The 16,950-nt window shown below is 41.6% G+C and overlaps 1 protein-coding gene across 32 annotated transcripts in view; it reads left to right on the forward strand.

Annotated features, from left to right (window-relative positions):
- NRCAM (neuronal cell adhesion molecule) overlaps positions 1 to 16,950 on the forward strand; it is a 65,562-nt gene that overhangs the window by 36,509 nt on the left and 12,103 nt on the right. For 7 of the 32 annotated variants that reach the window (XM_041002216.1, XM_041002244.1, XM_041002238.1 and 4 more), the window contains 3 exons: positions 1,223 to 1,418; positions 3,546 to 3,668; positions 4,240 to 4,416. In XM_041002216.1, coding sequence (XP_040858150.1) covers positions 1,223 to 1,418; positions 3,546 to 3,668; positions 4,240 to 4,416 — 496 coding nt within the window. Of the gene's footprint in view, positions 1 to 1,222; positions 1,419 to 3,545; positions 3,669 to 4,239; positions 4,426 to 5,142; positions 5,179 to 10,732; positions 10,859 to 11,985; positions 12,145 to 16,950 lie in introns of all 32 variants that reach the window. The other 25 variants (XM_041002215.1, XM_041002221.1, XM_041002237.1 and 22 more) reach the window with 13 other exon arrangements.

Consider the following 16,950-nt stretch of genomic DNA (forward strand, 5'->3'; position numbering starts at 1 on the left):
GAAAGAGGGGGAGAGACACAGAGAAAGATCTTCCATTCACTGGTTCGTGTATCAGATGGCTACTGGGTCAGGCTGAAGCCAGGAGCCAGGACCTTTACAGCCATTTGGGTGCAGGGACCCAAGCACTTGAGCCACCCTCTACTACTTTTCCGCGTGGATAACTAATTGTTAAATAACTAGACTAATTAAATACATCTAGCTGTAAAGCAATATGGACCATGTGTATTGAATATGTAAAATTGACCTGGTAATAATTTGTGCATCTTCAAATAATTCAGATTGTAACTGAGGACCATTTAGTCACAACTGAATAATTCTTATAATCGTCAATTGTCTTCCTTTTGGAAGCGTGGAAAGATGAAATCCCTACAAATTTCTGTTTGATCAACAGGCACCCAAGAATGACACACTCCTTAATTTGCTAATCCTGACCTCTAGCGTTCACTTTTTGCACAGCATCGTGTTCACAGGTTGTAATTTTTCCCCCTCTAGCGTTACCAGCTTCTGTAGATATATTTGGTTTCTCTTGGAAATGCCTCTAGTTTCCTAAGAATTTAAAGAAGCTTAATAAGCAACAACTAGGGCTTTCTGATTCAAGTTAATTGATGCTTTTCTTATCCACCTCTCTAAAAAATTTCTCACAATTTAATACCAAAAAAAAAAAGGTACTAATTTATGGGAAACACTTTGGCTTAGTTAAAAAAACCCTAGACTCAGAGTACTCTGAGGACTCCCTTAGCTTTGGGAAAGTTATTACTCAGGAGCCCAGAACCTCATCTGGAATATAGTAATATTTAGCAGTAACAATAGCAGCCTTTCTGTGGTTTTTGGAATTCAAACACATGATGTATTGTGTGTGAACTTGTATTAACTTGAGAAAAGTAGGCCAACATTGGGCAGTAATTTTTACTTTAGGAACATTTGATACAATTAAAGGCTCAAGTCCATCTACTGTCATCCATTTGCTCGGTGCTGTTCTGTTGGTTTCCCTTTGTCCCTTCCATGAAACGGGATAGCCTGCTTGGTTGAAGCATCTAAATTTAATTTCCCTTGCCATCACTGATCTGTTGGGCTCAGGATCAATATCCATTGGTTTTGCTAGTAATTTTCTTCTAAAACGCACCAAAGAATGTTCTGGAAATACAAACGTTTTAAATCCACAAACCTGAGGATTCTTGCTTGCTCCGTGGTGCATCCCTGCGTTCTGTTCCTGCTGTTTCAGATTTACTACTGGAAGGCGTCACAAAGGAACAGACGTCACCTGGAGAAGAAGATCCTCACCTTCCAGGGCAGCAAGACCCATGGCATGTTGCCAGGGCTCGAGCCCTTCAGCCACTACACGCTCAACGTGCGGGTGGTCAACGGGAAGGGGGAGGGCCCGGCCAGCCCCGACAGAGTCTTCCACACTCCAGAAGGAGGTATGGGATGGTCGGGTCTCTGAGATGTGTGGCCTGGGAGACTTATGTTCTGGGGGTCCCATGTTATCTTTTCTAAGATGAGCACAACACACGCAAAAGTGGCAGCAGATCACGCGTCGGTGGCCAGAACACCGTTCTGGGTCATCCTCTCCCTCGGCTTCTGGTTTTGCTTCACATTTGTACTTTCCAAAACCTTGCTTATTTGGTGTTCATTTGGGTCACTCATCCTCTGGCCTGAGGCAAGTTCTAGAACTTCTCCAAGCCTCAGCAGCCTCATGTGGAAGGCGTGTAAACTCAATTGGGTCTCCCAAGCAGAACATGTAGGAACAAAACTGTTCGGAGCTGTTTCTATAAGCACCTTCTCACAACCATCTTTACCAGCACATATGTAACTGGCATATTAGGTCAACTTGTTCAAGTTATGTATATTTGTAAAACTGTAAACTTGAGCTGAGTTAGAATATTGGAGATCTTGGCTACATAGTTTGGAAAGAGAAGGAGAAATTATTTTGGAAAAAAAGAATGCCTCACCACAAGCTGAGAGCAGAGGGGATTCTGCACAACTGATGGAATGAGGAGAGTGGGAGTTTGGGCACTGATGCTTGGAGTCTACAGAGTGAGGGAGAAATGGGCCTGGGACTAAGGATGGGGAGTGGAAAAACCACAAAATGGGCTTTATCTGTTTCTGTGTCCAACCAGGCATGAAAATAGCCCAGATATCTTCCATGGATCCCTTGCAGCCCTTTGATAAGGGAGTGCCCAGACACACCCCCGTCCCCATTCAGAGCTCAGGTGTTGCCAAGCATCACCCTGTGCATCCCATTTCCCATTCCACAGAGGTGCTTGACCTTCATCTCACTTGGGGCTCCTTCCACTCAAGCCTTCCGCTAGTCCTTTAGAAGGAGCAGGAGAGGGTGTCCTGGAAGAGAGAGTCAGATCGAAGGGTTGAAGGAGAAGGAAGCGAGGAGTATGATGACACAAAGGCACGAGGCAGCCAGGCTCCTCCAGGCTACTGAGAGCTGCATGGTGGGAAATGGGGAGGAAAGAGAGGAAGGTCAGCTAGGGAGGTGCTGTGTCATGCTGATCCTGGGTGCAGTGAATGTTCACCAGAGGCTCTTCCATTGGGGAACGTAGGCCTTTGAGAGGTGTGGGTGGGCAGGAAGAACAGCATTGAATAGGCTTAAAGAGCTCCATGAGTCTCCTAACATGGCATGCAAAAATGCTGGTGTATGTTTGAGACTTCTTTTTTTTTTTTTTTGGCTGACACCAGTGTTTTCCAAGAGTCCTGGGTTCCCCAGAAATTAAAAAACACTTATTAGAGTGGAAGAGCTTAGAGCTATGCTTTGAAGTTCTGTGCCCCAGAAAAGGCAACTAAGAGCCTACAATGGGAAGCAACACAGAGGAAGGGACGAAGAGGGAATGGGTATGATTTAGATGAAGGTGGTGGTGTTGCCAAGACTTAGCACCCTAGGAGAAGATAGAGTCAGGGCACAAGAGGAACTTCAGGGGGATACCTTAGTCTTTCAACAGAGTGTGCAAGTGCCACACAGCTGGTTTATGGGGAGCATGGTACAGAGAGGCCCTCCCAGCCATAATCCCCATAAAGAAGTGGATCAAAGGCCCCCGGAGCATTTCCCCTGGCCATTTGCCAGCCTCTGCCTTGGAAAACCTAACACCCCTAGGTCTTCACCATGATCAGGGCTATGCCAACACTGGTACCCAGATCCTAGGCAGCTGTCAGCTCTCGGGATGAGGACAGCCATGCACCTGGACAGGCTGACCACAGCCCAGAACATCCCTCCCCCTGGGCACACACCAGTTGACCCAAGTGAGTCTTCATGGTCCTAGAACACAGCTGCTCCCACTCAATGTCCTGGTGAGAATGATTTCCCTTCATAACCAGTTTGCTTTAGGAAGCAACATTTGTAAATCAAATAAGTACTCTTGCCACAGCAGATGTTTGATTTTGATCTGTATAAAGGCGACATTATTATGTATAGTGTATAGTGAGAGATGGTTGTGAAAACCCAAGCATTGACAGTTTGTGTGAACACAGGAACATGTACCATTTTAATACATTTCAAAAACGTTCATAAGCCTTTACATTGACTATGTACTCCTTCTAAGTCCCCAGTGCTCCCTCATCTTTGAAGATTGTTAATCCTACACTGGATTCTCTCACTTTGGAATGGGACCCACCAAGCCACCCCAATGGCATTTTGACTGAGTATACCCTAAAATACCAGCCAAGTAAGTTACTGGGAGGAGGGGAGTGTACAATATGGGTTGCTTTATTTTTTGAGATGTATCCATTAATTTGAAAGTCAGCATTACAAGGAGAGGGGAAGAGACAGAAAGCCTCCATCAACTGGCTCATGTCCCAGATGGCTCCAACTGCCTGTGCTGGGCCAGGCTAAAGCCCAGAGCATTATGTGTGCCTCCAAAATGGGTATCAAGGGCCCAAGCACTTGGTCCATCCTCTGCTGCTTTCCCAGGCCCATTAGCAGGGAGCTAGATTGCAAGTGGAGTAGCCAGAACACAAAGTAGCACCCCTGTGTGATGCTGGTGTCGCAGGCATTAATGCCGCCTGCTGCATCACAATGTTAACTTCTCAGATTTTGTCTTGCATTATTGAATAGTAATTTGTAGAATTTTGATGGTGTAGTGTGTTATAAAAGGTTATCAGTTATATGAGGCAAAGGAGGAGCAGGATTAGAAAAGTCCATGTAAGCTAGGTTTGACATTTCTGCTTTACATATTTATGAATATGATTCTGTCCCAGTTGATGGAGAATGCTTTGCTTGTTGTTTTTGATCGGCAGTTAACAGCACACATGAATTAGGCCCTCTGGTAGACTTAAAAATTCCCGCCAACAAGACACGCTGGACTTTGAAAAATTTAAACTTCAGCACTCGGTATAAGTTTTATTTATCTGCACACACAGCGGCAGGATTGGGGAGTCAGATTACAGAGGAAGCGATGACCACTGTGGACGAAGGTAAGATGGGTATGTATAAAGTCCATGTGGTGATCAGGCTTGTGGTAGTCTGTGCTTTCCTTCCTACCATCTGTCTTACCCAGACATGCATAACTATATAGACATGAATCATGTAATTCTAGTTCTGGTCGTGACTCACTGGAAAAAAAAAATTACTAATCCTCATATTGATTTAGACCTAGCAAAGAAGCCAAAACGATTTCTACACAGTATATTGATTTTATGTTTGAGCAAGAGACTTTGTATTTTGGCATGTCATCTGGTACAGAGAAAGGGAAGTAATTCCATTAATGTATTTAGAAAAGGAATTATCACTTATTTTTGTACATTTCCAAAAGCATTCTGAAAATTGCAGATTCTGTGAAAATGATCCAAAAATCTTGTTAAAAATGTTCTGGTTTTGCATGTCACTAAGCTGTAGAATTGCTTGACGAGTACTTAACTTGATTATCTACCATTGCATAAGAACTTGACATTTCTGTCCTATGATGGTTTTGAAATAGCCTAAGCCAGCTTGGATACTAGACAAGCATGAGTAAAATGGGTTTGAGTCATGGATAAGTTTGGGGACACTGCAAACCTTTGTCCCTGGTACCTAATGCAGATGACGTCTTTGTTCCTCTTGCATGCTGTAGTATTTTAAGAAGTGTTTTGTATCACTATACATGCTCACAGTGTGTTACATCTAACTATATAGTGTCCTGTTTCTGTTTCCCTTCGTTAAAGCTGGTATTCTTCCACCTGATGTAGGTGCAGGCAAAGGTAAAATAACTCATCTGCATGACTTTCTACATGTGTGAGATTTGCCATGTTCAACGTGGGGAAGTGCAGCATGGGTTAAAAAAGAGAGAGAGAGAAATAAAATGTACTTGGAAACTTAGAATAAGGAGAAGCTCTTGGCTTCTAAATGAAGGCCTGACCTTCTTTGCGAGTGGAAAGCCACGCACTGAATTCTCCCCAAATTTTTTCTCAAAAATCTTAGTCGCCGGTACAAATCTTAATATTGAACAATGCGATTTTGGCTGGATCAGACAGGACCAAAATTGTGGATTTGTCCCAGATCCTCTACATGGCCGGGCTACCTATTAGGAATTTGGAACTATTAGTCCTCGGCTGAAAACAGCTTGTGAGGAACCAGATGAAGCCAGCTTGCTGTTCTAATCTGATGTGGTTGTTTGCATCCTCGCAGATGCTCCTGGCATCACATGACACTATCCACTTGGAATTGTGGGGAGCTGTTCTACTGTTCTCTTAGACATTTGCTCACATTCAGAAACTTGGTAAATTATAAAGTGCACATTAGGTAGATTTTGCAGTGATTGATTAAGAACCTAGCCATTTTCAGTAAGCCAGATAAGATTTTATTTCTGTTTTAGATTTTAAAGGACAAAAATTCTAAATTCCTACAGCATTGTGGACACGTTGGAACATAATTTCTATGTATGCTTTTTTTCCTCAGAATAATTAGCTATGAAGTAGATTAGCTGATCATTTTACAGTCCTTTCCTGATGTATGATAAAGCATTCCAGGAAAAGCCTTGCCTCTTTTCCCGTACAGTGGACACATCCCTGTGGCTGTGCCAAGGGTTGGTGGCAGAGAAACTGCATCCACAGGGTTACTCGTGGGGAAGTCCGAGCTTTCTATTGACTTGTCCTGTAGCAAGAGAACAAGTGTATTCCTTTTTTAAAAAAAATCATGCCTGTTTTCAATAAATAGAAATCTTTAACTAGTAGTTTTAGTTGTACCATTTGATGGTCCTAAAACTTATGAATAACAGTCATCCCCCAGTATCTGTAGGAGAATGATTCTGGAACTTTCCACGGGAGCCAAAGCCCTTGGATGCTTAAATCCTTGCTGTAAAATGACATTGTGCTGCACAGAACCTACACATATGCCCCTGAAGATGGTGCATGATCCCTAAGAGACTTTAGTAGCTCACACAATATGAATGTGATTAAAGGAATTCTCCTACTTTATTGTTGGGAATAGTAGCCAGAAAAAAAAATTAGTCTATACATATCTTGTGAGGACGCATATTTCTTTGGGAATATTTCCTATCCCGAGTGTGCATTTTATCTTTGAACCAGAAACACAAATGTAGAACCAGCTATGTGATTACGAAGACAGCAGACAATCCAATAAGCTCTAGCAGTAAAATCAGAGGTCCCTCAGATCAGATGAGAAAAAAGAAGAAAGAAAAAGAAATATATTTTTAGGAAGACTAACCCAGATTCACAGATTCTGCTTAACTAGCATCCTATTTATTGAAAGAATGAATTGCATGTGCTTTTCCATTTCCCTTCTCCGTGTGAAGATTGGTTCTCCACCGTTCTTCCGAATTGCTATTTCAAATGATCTTTTATATTTAAAGATGTGCAATAGGGGATAAATAAGATATAGGACATCAGGGGAGGGAATCATGTTACCCTTAGCTTTGTAAGTATCAACATCTAATATTTCACTGCAAATGTCATTTTTAAGTGGTTTTAGTTCACTACAGTCAAAGAGGAGGAAAGAATTGTACCAAAGCTTTCATTTTTTTTTTCATTTTCTAGCAATATGTAAGAGACATTGGGAAGAAGAGATTAAATGGTGAAGCACAATACAGGATAATTTAATTAACTATATTGTGCTGTACTAACCCTTTTTATTTGAAATGCCATTGGTTTGAGAGACAGAGAGGAGTGAGGAGAGTGCATTCGTCTCTGGGGGCACTCTCCAATGCCCCAAAGAGTCCTCAGCTGGGATCTCCATCTGAGGTCTCCCACATGGGTGCCAGGAACCCAGCCTCTGAGCCATCCAGGACTCCTACATGGGTGCCAGGAACTGGCCTCTGAGTCATCCAGGTCTCCCATGTGGGTGCCAGGAACCAGCCTCTGAGCCATCCAGGTCTCCCACATGGGTGCCAGCAACCCAACCTTAAGCCATTCAGGTCTCCCACATGGTGCCAGGGACCGGCCTCTGAGCCATCACCTGCTTCCTCTTAGGGTGCACAGCAGCTGGAAGCCAGTGTCAAGAGCCAGAGCTTGGAACTGAACTAGGTACTCAAGTGTGGTTTGTGGGCATGTAACCCTTCTCTGCCATCTGACCCCTCTTCATCATTTTCCTTTCTGTAATTAATAAGAAGATATTCAAATGCTTCAGGAATCATTTCTTTTGACCCATTTCCTTCTGTGGTGAAAGCGCTCAATATCTGTGTGAGATTGACAGTTCTTGAACTGTATTTATTCAATCTCTGTCTGTCTTTAAGTAGTTTCAGGGTGTGGGATACTTAGATCTGGACTGTGAAGGCATTAAAAGAGGTGACTGAAAATAAGCAAGCAGTGGGTTTGAGCTGCGTCCCCAGTATTACTCAAAGAAGATCCTACTGTATTCATAATGTTGGATTCCACTCCTCTTAGCACAAACCAGCAGAACGCTTTTGGAGGATGAGTAGTTGGGGCTTCCAGAATAGGGAGAAAGTCGCTTTCTGGGGTAAACATTCAGGACTGACCAGAGAAGGGCTTGGTGTGCAGTTAGTGCTGAAGGTTTCCCATGAGCTCTCACTGAACTGTTTCCCTTGGTTTTAGATGTACTGTTTCTAAAGAAAGCTCACTGAGTTCAGTAGCTACTGTCTGCCTGGAATATAAAATGTACTGGCTGATTGGTTTGTTTTGAGACATAATGCTCACATGCCATCCACTTGTGTGTTGCTCAGCTTCTTCCAGTGGCTGGAACTGGGAAGGGCCAAAGTCAAAATGCCAGTGGGTCAACCCAGGTCTGGCATGGAGGTGGCAGGGGACCCAATGACTTGGCCATCTCTGCATCAGCAGGAATCTGGAGTCAGGTGCTGGAACTAGCCAGTAAATCCAGGCACTCTGGTGTGGGACACAGGCATGTCCTTGACACTATGTGTTCACTCCTGCCAATCTTAAATGTCACCATACTGAGACATACTTAAGATAAGTATAAACATGCTGAGCTAATGGGTTGAAGAAAGATGCTCTTTGAGCATCGAAGAGTGAACTGCAGGTATTTGTTTTGACATTAGAGTCAGGGGGATAAAATTCAGAGAAAGAGGAGCAATGCTGAATAGGGCAGTAAACCTACACTTAAATTCCAGCAGCTAAGTCAGACGGTCAGATGTGTGAGGTCCTAACACAGGATACAGGCAAAGGTGTGGACTTGGAATACTTAGAAGCCCAGTGTGGCTGTGGCATAGACAGTGTATGGGAATGAGAAGCTGCTGGGGTGTGTGGGAAGAGACAGACTCAGAAGGGAACAGATGCTAACATCTCGTAACCGCCCCGAATGCTATCTAAGTGAATGGATGGCGAATGAAGGCAGTTAGAAGTCCCTATGATAAAAGTAGCTAAACAGCATAGAGTAAGTTAAACGTAAGTTTCCAGTAAGCAATACTGGTATTGATTATAGTTAATAGTAGAATGATGTGAATTAGACCTTTGGAGCTTGTTCATCTTACCCATGACGTTTTGTGCCCCATGTCCACCTTCTCCCAGTCCCCAGCCCATCCCCAGTTCTTGGCAACCACTAATCTACTCTGCTACAGAAAATTCTCTACGTGACTTGTTCAGACTCCCCCCGTATGTGGTTATGCTGTAGTTGTCCTTCTGTGACTGGTTTGTTTCAGTTAGCACAGTGTCCTTCAGGGGCATCCATACCACACTTCCCATCTCACTACCTCATTCCTTCTTATGAGCGGAAGACATTTTGTTGTATGAATTGACTGCAATTTCTTTATCCATTCCCCTGCCAGGGGCTTCCTAAGCTACGTCCATAGTTTCTCCATTGTGACTTCTACTTTGCATTTGGGAGAACACGTATCTCTCCAGGATACTGATTTTTATCTCTCAAATCTGCAAAGAAAAGCAAAAATAGAAAAGAAATCCTGTGGATGAAAAGGAGTCCCTCTCCTCACAAACCATTGTACGTAAGAAAACAAAACAAGGTTCTCCTTGATAGGAGGATTTTGCTATGGTTCCTCACTGGACGTTTTCCATAACCAGTCCAAGACTAAATTCCTCATTTTCATGATTCCAATGTTTTTTCAAGACTTCATATTTTCCCTGAGTTCTTTGCTATGGGTCTTTTACATGCATGTCCATGTGTATGGTCTCTATTGAATGGTCATTTTCCCCTCATGATCTGGTTCCTTCAAAAAGAAAATCTCAGAAAACTAAAATTCATCATGTCCCCAGAAGAACCCCGTTCTCTTCCTGCTTAGTGCAGAAACATAGAATATGTGTATGTTGCTGAATTATACTTAAGAGGTCAGGTGTATGGTTTATTTGACTTTCTAAATGCACTTCTGTTTTGATGTTAAGGTACAGTTTTTCATAAAACTTCAGCAGAATCCTTTAGTATCTGTTTTGCAACATATTTTAGAATTTAATTAAGTCTTGAGTAAACGCACAAATACTTCCTGAGTTACCACACTAGTATGTTTTTTCTGAGGTAGTAATTGATTTTATTTTTTGATTACTCAAGTTATATATAAATAGGTGGGTTTTAATTCACTCAGTAGAGAGCGTGTAGCATCATGCAGTATTCATAATATGAATTATCAAGAAGCAATTCAAGTTATCCTATGCATTTTCAGAAAATGCTATGTAACAAATATAGCCGACTAGACTTTCTTACTGTATGAGATGAGTCCTGGCACAGCAAGTCTTGCTCCCTCAGTTCTTTCTTAACTTCTGGTAGAGCATATCTGGTGATTCCTCTGGCAGCTTCTCTCCCAGCACATTCTTCCTACCCAGCATTCTCCGAAGCAGAATTTCTCATCTGAAGTTCCTGAGCTCCATGAATCAGGTTCTCAAGGAAGCATGTGACTTGATTCAGGGCAAAAGCCAATATCCCAAAGAGTATTCTTGTTCTCCCCTGCCCCACCCTGCCACCCTGCCACCCCTGTTTAGAGCTGAAGAGTAGCCACATCGAATGGAATCTTATTTTGAACCATCCTATGTTCCACGATGCTTCTGTCCCCAGGACAGCTCCATAGTCCACCTCCTTGTCATATAGCAGTGAACAAGGACTGTAGTCCCCTAGGGCTGTATCTGTTGCACAGTAGAATATGTGAATCAGAAGCCATGTGACAGAGCTCAAATATTTTAAGATGATACATAATACTTTCTTATTTATCTATCTCCTAATGTTATAATCCAAAGAAAATTCTTGTAAGGAAAGTAAAAAGGGGATAAATCCTAAATTTTAAATTAATTTTATTTGCACAATTTTAGGATATTTAAGCTTACTTGATACTTGTTTGTGTGGTACTGATTATTTGTTTGTGTTATTTTTGTGTTGTGTATTTAGTTCAAGCACTAGGTCCCAGGATCAGCAATTTTACTGCTGCGGCGGCTGAGACCCATGCCAGTATCAGTTGGGACTATGAGGGACCAGAGCCTGTGACGTTTTATGTTGAATTTGGTGTAGCAGGCAGTAAGAAACAATTTCATTATCAGCTCTTTCATTTGGGTTTACATTTCAAGAGATGAAAAATGTGCTTAAAAAGATTTACTCTCAGTCATCTTGAGAAGCAGCTTGACTCAATTAAGTGAGTCAGGATTATAAAAAAAAATCATGAATTACCATTCACTAAAAATATTTTAGATGTAACTTGAAATACCATTTTTCATGTTATTAATAAAGAGCATCCATTACATATATGTGTTATTTTAGTGTGATTGTACTTTAAAGTACCTTAAAAATGATCATAACATGTAAACAAGAGTCATAGCTTATTGAAAAGTGCAGATACACAAAGAAGAAGACGTCAGATTGAATCACAAAGTAGCAGAAATCAAACCAACTTGAAAATATTCCTTTGCCCAAACTAACCCAACAAATTTTAAAATAAACTGCATGGAATGAACACGCTGGAGGAGCATGTATTATGTTTCAATATTCAACATAATCCCAAGTTAGTTTATACCCTGGCCCTACTGAGGGTAAGGCATCTTCCGTTTTCAGCAGCTCAGAAAAACTGAGGGGGTCTCTTCTAAATGCAGTGTGTTTTATATGCAAGGAGCTGGACAGCCAGTGAGTATCTGACAAAATGCTGAGTAGAGTCCAACTTTCTGGACTTATTATGTGAATAAGAATTTTAGAAGTAATCATCCTTTTAGAAAGGATAACCATTGAGGAAGATTGAATCTCTACACTTGGATGAATTTGGAGATACTTAAGTTTGCCAAAAGATTCACCCATAGTTCACTTACACTGTTTAATATTTGATCATTCTTTGTATAAACATTTTTACATAAATTCAGCATTTTTATAAGGCAAATGGTAGATAAAGAAGCTTCCTTTCATATTAAAAATGGGAATAAGTGTAATTAGTATTTATTCTGAATATCCAGCCCATTTTTCTCTGATGATATTTTTATGGAGATGTTTGTTTTAATTGATTTATCTGACCCAACCAAAATGGTTACTATTCAAAAGCATAAACCCAAATCTCCGAGATTTTGATTTGGGCTTAGGAGGAATTCTGCTTTCTTGAAGCATGAAGTAACTCCCAGTCCCTCCAAATACTCAAATGTGTTGTTTTTGCAACATTTCCTTAGGCAAAGAAGAATGGAGAAAAGAAATTGTAAATGGTTCTCGGTCTCGCAACTTCTATGGGTTAAAGGGGCTAATGCCGGGAACAGCATACAAGGTTCGAGTTGGTGCTGCTGGGGCCTCTGGCTCTGTGAGTGCAGAGGGTGTGTTTGAGACAGGCCCAGGTGAGGCTGGCTTCTCAGACAGGGGTGGAGGGCAGCCAGGCACATCGGTGGAGCCAGGGGCTGGTGGAGCTGGGCCGTGGTCAAGGCCAAGGCCGTCTTTCTGTGGGCTCTGTTGGGTTAGGCCTTGCAGTTTCCAGTTCTTTCTGGCTGTTCGTATCAAATGAATTGCAGGAACCGGCATATCATCTTTGGTCACATTATTACTGAAAATAATTCCAAAAACAGATTTAATGTTTAACCTACATTACTTGAATCATTTCATTTTTATCTCATGTAAATGTACTAAATATCTCTAGAATTAAGCTGAAATTTCCCAAATGCTTTGGAATTTGATGTAACATAAAAAAAAAAAAAATCACAATTCTTTGTGTCAGAAATGGACTACAACCCAGCAGATCCCAGCAGTTTATCTAGACAACTAATGTTTGGTTAGACTTCTTGGAACAAGAAATTCATATATGACATTTCTGTGACAACAAATTTGATTGCTTGCATGTATTTTAGTTATGTGAATGTCATCACAGTATGCAAGTAAAGTTCTTAGTGAAAATTTGTCATCTACAATGCAGCCATGTTCCTATTTCCTTACAAGATGGAAAGCAATCCTTGTTTATTTCCATGTAGACAAGGACTGTGGTATGTGTTCATTTTTTGTTTATACCCCCGTGTTGTATCCAGTCACTTCCGGGAAGTATTGTGTTGCCTGTAGAACTCAGAAGCACATGGTATTTTGTGTGTGTGTGTGTGTGTCTTTTGTTCACAAAGCATTATGGTTTTTAAAGTAATTTCTCATCAATGAGAAAATATCCAACATAATATCCAAAAGTAATATTCTGTAACATCAGATGCAGTTTTAAAATCTCCATTTGCTGAAATCATAATGTTTTTAACAAAAAAAAAATACTTCCCTGCTGTTTTGATCTTTTTAGTTTCATTTCCTTGAATACACATAGTTTCAACAAAATACTATATTAGCCATAAAAGGGAAATAGATTACCAATAGTTCACAGCTTTATAAGGTTCTTCTTTGTATTATTGATAAGCTTTAATTTGAAAATAGTAAAAGCTAAGTAGATTTTCTATGCACAGGCAGCTGGCAGGGGCTGGGCATTTACTTACCTCCACTTTAGGGTAGGCAAGTGGTTTTTCTCATTCAGTCTTTACAACAATCCTGAGACACAGACACTGTGTTTCTGCCCTCTTACACCTCATGTCAGTACTCAGAGAGATGTAGTGTCCACCACCCCACCAATAGGAATACAGAGAAAGATGGGATTCGAGGCTCAGCCTTCCACATACAGACAAGGCCAAGGCCCACACTGAAGGAAACAGGTTGTCTCAGAAATAACCGCTTCCATAGTGCCTGGGACTGCCTTCTATGGAGCCATAAAGGCTCTGTGTGTGCCGCCAACTTGCAGGAGAGTTAGTCTCCCTCAAAGTCAAGTAGTATCACATCCATATGTTATTTTTATCCTTTTATAGAAGAGAAAACAAGCCTTTTAGCAAACTTAGTGGTCTAATACTTAACAATTCCAATAAAGAGATTCCAGAAAGTTCAAGGGGTGTGGTCATATTGGGTAGGTGTGTCCCGGTAATGAAGACAGGAGAAGGCCACACTGCTGAGTGTCATTTTTCACATATGTGTATAACTGTTAGAAGGAACAAAGATCGATTGGACCCTGATGACCTCATTTAGCATATTATCCCAAGGAGCAAATGCCATCCACATCACAAAATCCTCAACCTCATGTCACTCCACCTCCATTCTTCTCCCAGTTTCTGTGGCTCTGTCTCAGACTGCTTGGTGAACTCCCAAGGGCAGCATCCTCCTCTTCTCTTGCTCGTCCACACTTCTTGTTGGGTGTAAGAATGTCAGCACATGACAGGAAAATATGCTGTTTGGCTGACTTTTAAATGCTGCATTCCTGAGCTGCAGCTTTCTGTGAGTTCTGCTCTTTTCAGGAACCTAGATTCAGTTCAAATCTTTATTTTGGCTTCATAAATATCCTTAATAGGATAGCATCTCTGCCTTTTATAGTCTGGATTTTTTTAAGATTTATTTATTTTTATTACAAAGTCAGATATACAGAGAGGAGGAGAGACAGAGGAGAAGATCTTTCATCCGATGATTCACTCCCCAAGTGAGCGCAACAGCCGGTGCTGTGCACTCCTCCTCCAGGTCTCCCATGTAGGTGCAGAGTCCCAAGGCTTTGGGCCATCTTTGACTGCTTTCCCAGGCCACAAACAGGGAACTGGATGGGAAGTGGAGCTGCTGGGATTAGAACCGGCGCCCATATGGGATCCTGGCACGTTCAAGGCGAGGACTTTAGCCACTAGGCCACTGTGCTGGGGCCCTGTAGTCTGGATTTCTTTCCAATGCTGTGTTCCTTCCCCATGCTGCTGTATATGACTTCATGAATGCTGCCTCACCTTGCTATGGCCAGGTGTGCCCTGCCATGACTTCCTATGCATGCCACCATACAAGGTATGGCCAGATATGACCTGGCGTGACCTACCATGAATGCTGCTACACCTTGCTATGGCCAGGTATAGCTTATCATGACCTCTCAATGACTCTATGCCACTTCTTCTACTGAGTCTCTTCTCGTATCACAGAGGACTTGAAGATTTGTTTTGACTAGTCCCAACAGCTTTTTTTTTTTTGTCCAAACTTTTGTCAAGTTCACTTTTTTCCCTTTCAGAACATTTCTAAGTGCTTTAACCTCTCGGGACATTTTTATGTGTAAGGGATTCTACCTAAGCAGGCCCAGACAAATACCGATTTCTGCCCACCTCCCCGCCCCCATCTCATCATTGGTTTTAGTCTATGATTCTGAAAACTCAAAAATTTTTCTTCTGAGACCTCCTACCATGGGGCCTGGGTCTTCCCAAACACAGCAAGCAACCCAATAGCTGACAACTGTTATCCAAACATACCTCCAGGGAACAGTTGCCTTATTTCTGATTTCCATACTTGTATGTTTTTATCACTTTACAGGATATGTAATGTGACTTTATTACTAAAAATTTCACATAAAGTGAAAATCCTGTTTCACTCTGCATTTTTTCCTACTAATACCCACTCATGGGAATCTGGAGTCTACCAAAAAAAAAAAAAAAAACATGAGTTTCATTCCATGTGCTTGTGGCTGTGTGTGTGTGTGTGTGTGTGTGTGTGTGTGTGTGTGTGTGATATGCACAGTTGTGTTTGTGACTTGAGTTTCTGTATTGTAGTTGGGATGATTTTAAAGTGTTCTGAAAAGATTTGATGTCTCTTGCAGTCATTCTGGGCTTTAGATTCCTTCTCATATGGGTGGGAAGTCACTTGAAATTTTATCAACACAATTTTTGTTTCACATCAACCTCTAGTGCATTTGTGTGTGTGTGTGTATGTGTGTGTGTGTGTGTATTAACATATTGTGCCTGTCTAATCTTAAATAGGGTAAGCAGATATTTGGTTCTTTCTTCTTCAGGCATAGAGGCAAAAACTCAGTCGATTTGGATGTTTGGTTTCCAACTGTCAAAGAAATATTTCCAGTCTTTGCATAATTGCACAGTAGCAAGCTGCCAGCAAGCAGTTGAGTTTGGCCAGTCACCATCTTAGTAGGAAAACATTTGTACTCATATTTGAGCATCTTACTGCATCTTGCCTTTATCAGTTGCATCTTTCCTTTATCAGTTCCTCAGTTCGAGGAAAAGTGTAAATGCTGAAACCATGTAAGACAAGACCATTTCAGCATTCTAGAAACAAGAACTCTGTAACTTCAGTCAAGCGCTTCAAGAGACCACTTGGCGTGTAGTTCAGCTTGGAAGAAAATGCAACACAAAGACCATGTGTGAATGGAAAGAAATCGAATAGATTCTCCCTGTATGGGAAGTCCCTGTAGCCTTTGAGCCTTTGTTCAGACTTTTGCCTGTTTGCTGTCTGGACATGCTTTCAGGAATGCGTTAGAGCCAGAGAGTTTAATGGCTTAGTAGTGTGTTCTTGCTAGTGTGTCAAATCCCAACTCCTGGACACAGGTTTATTCCCAAAGACTACCTCAAAGGATTGTTGTGAAGATTAAATGAGATTATGCCCTCAGGACCGCACTGAGCATATAGTAATGTTAGCTGTTACTATCTTCATCTTCATCCTCACCCTCATCATGATGACTGTGGGATGTATATATATAGGCATAGAAGGGGGCAATTGCCTGTAATGGTGCTCCGCTTGTGTCTTATTGGTGCAACTTGAAGCTCCTCTGAGTTGATGAGGCACATGGGGGCTTCCCCAGGGAAGAGCTATTGGTCTTGGATTGCTTTCCAGGTAACTTGTACTTCTTGCCGTAGTCCTTAAATGTACTTCATACATTTTTTTTTTCGACATTCCTCTTCACACTTGATTTGCAGCATTTCATTTGCCTCCCCAGACTTCATGGGGAGAAAAAGAAGTAATGAAATGCTGTTTTTGCAACAGGAGCAGAACCTGGGATACATGTAGTCACGCTGATTATGTCTGTGCCCGGAGCTCACACACATCTGACCCAACTATGTGAAATGCATCCAGAGGAAATTCAGTCCAATTAAATGCATGAAATGTGCATGCTGATAGACTGAAAAGAAGGAAATCTTTCTCCCTTGATTATTATGGTCAAAAGAGAAAAATTGAAGGCCTTGAAAGAAAGAATTCTTACCAACCTTGAAACAAATCCGCATGGGCATGTCTGAATAGCCATTGATGCTGCACTTTGTCCCATATGATTGACACTTTTGCATAAGAGCAATGTTCGTTACCCTGGTTTGCTTAGGAGCTTTGCATACTATGAC

Source organism: Ochotona curzoniae, unplaced genomic scaffold, assembly GCF_017591425.1.
Source record: "Ochotona curzoniae isolate NIBS_2020 unplaced genomic scaffold, NIBS_Ocur_1.0 scaffold_2476, whole genome shotgun sequence".
NCBI lineage: Eukaryota > Metazoa > Chordata > Mammalia > Lagomorpha > Ochotonidae > Ochotona > Ochotona curzoniae.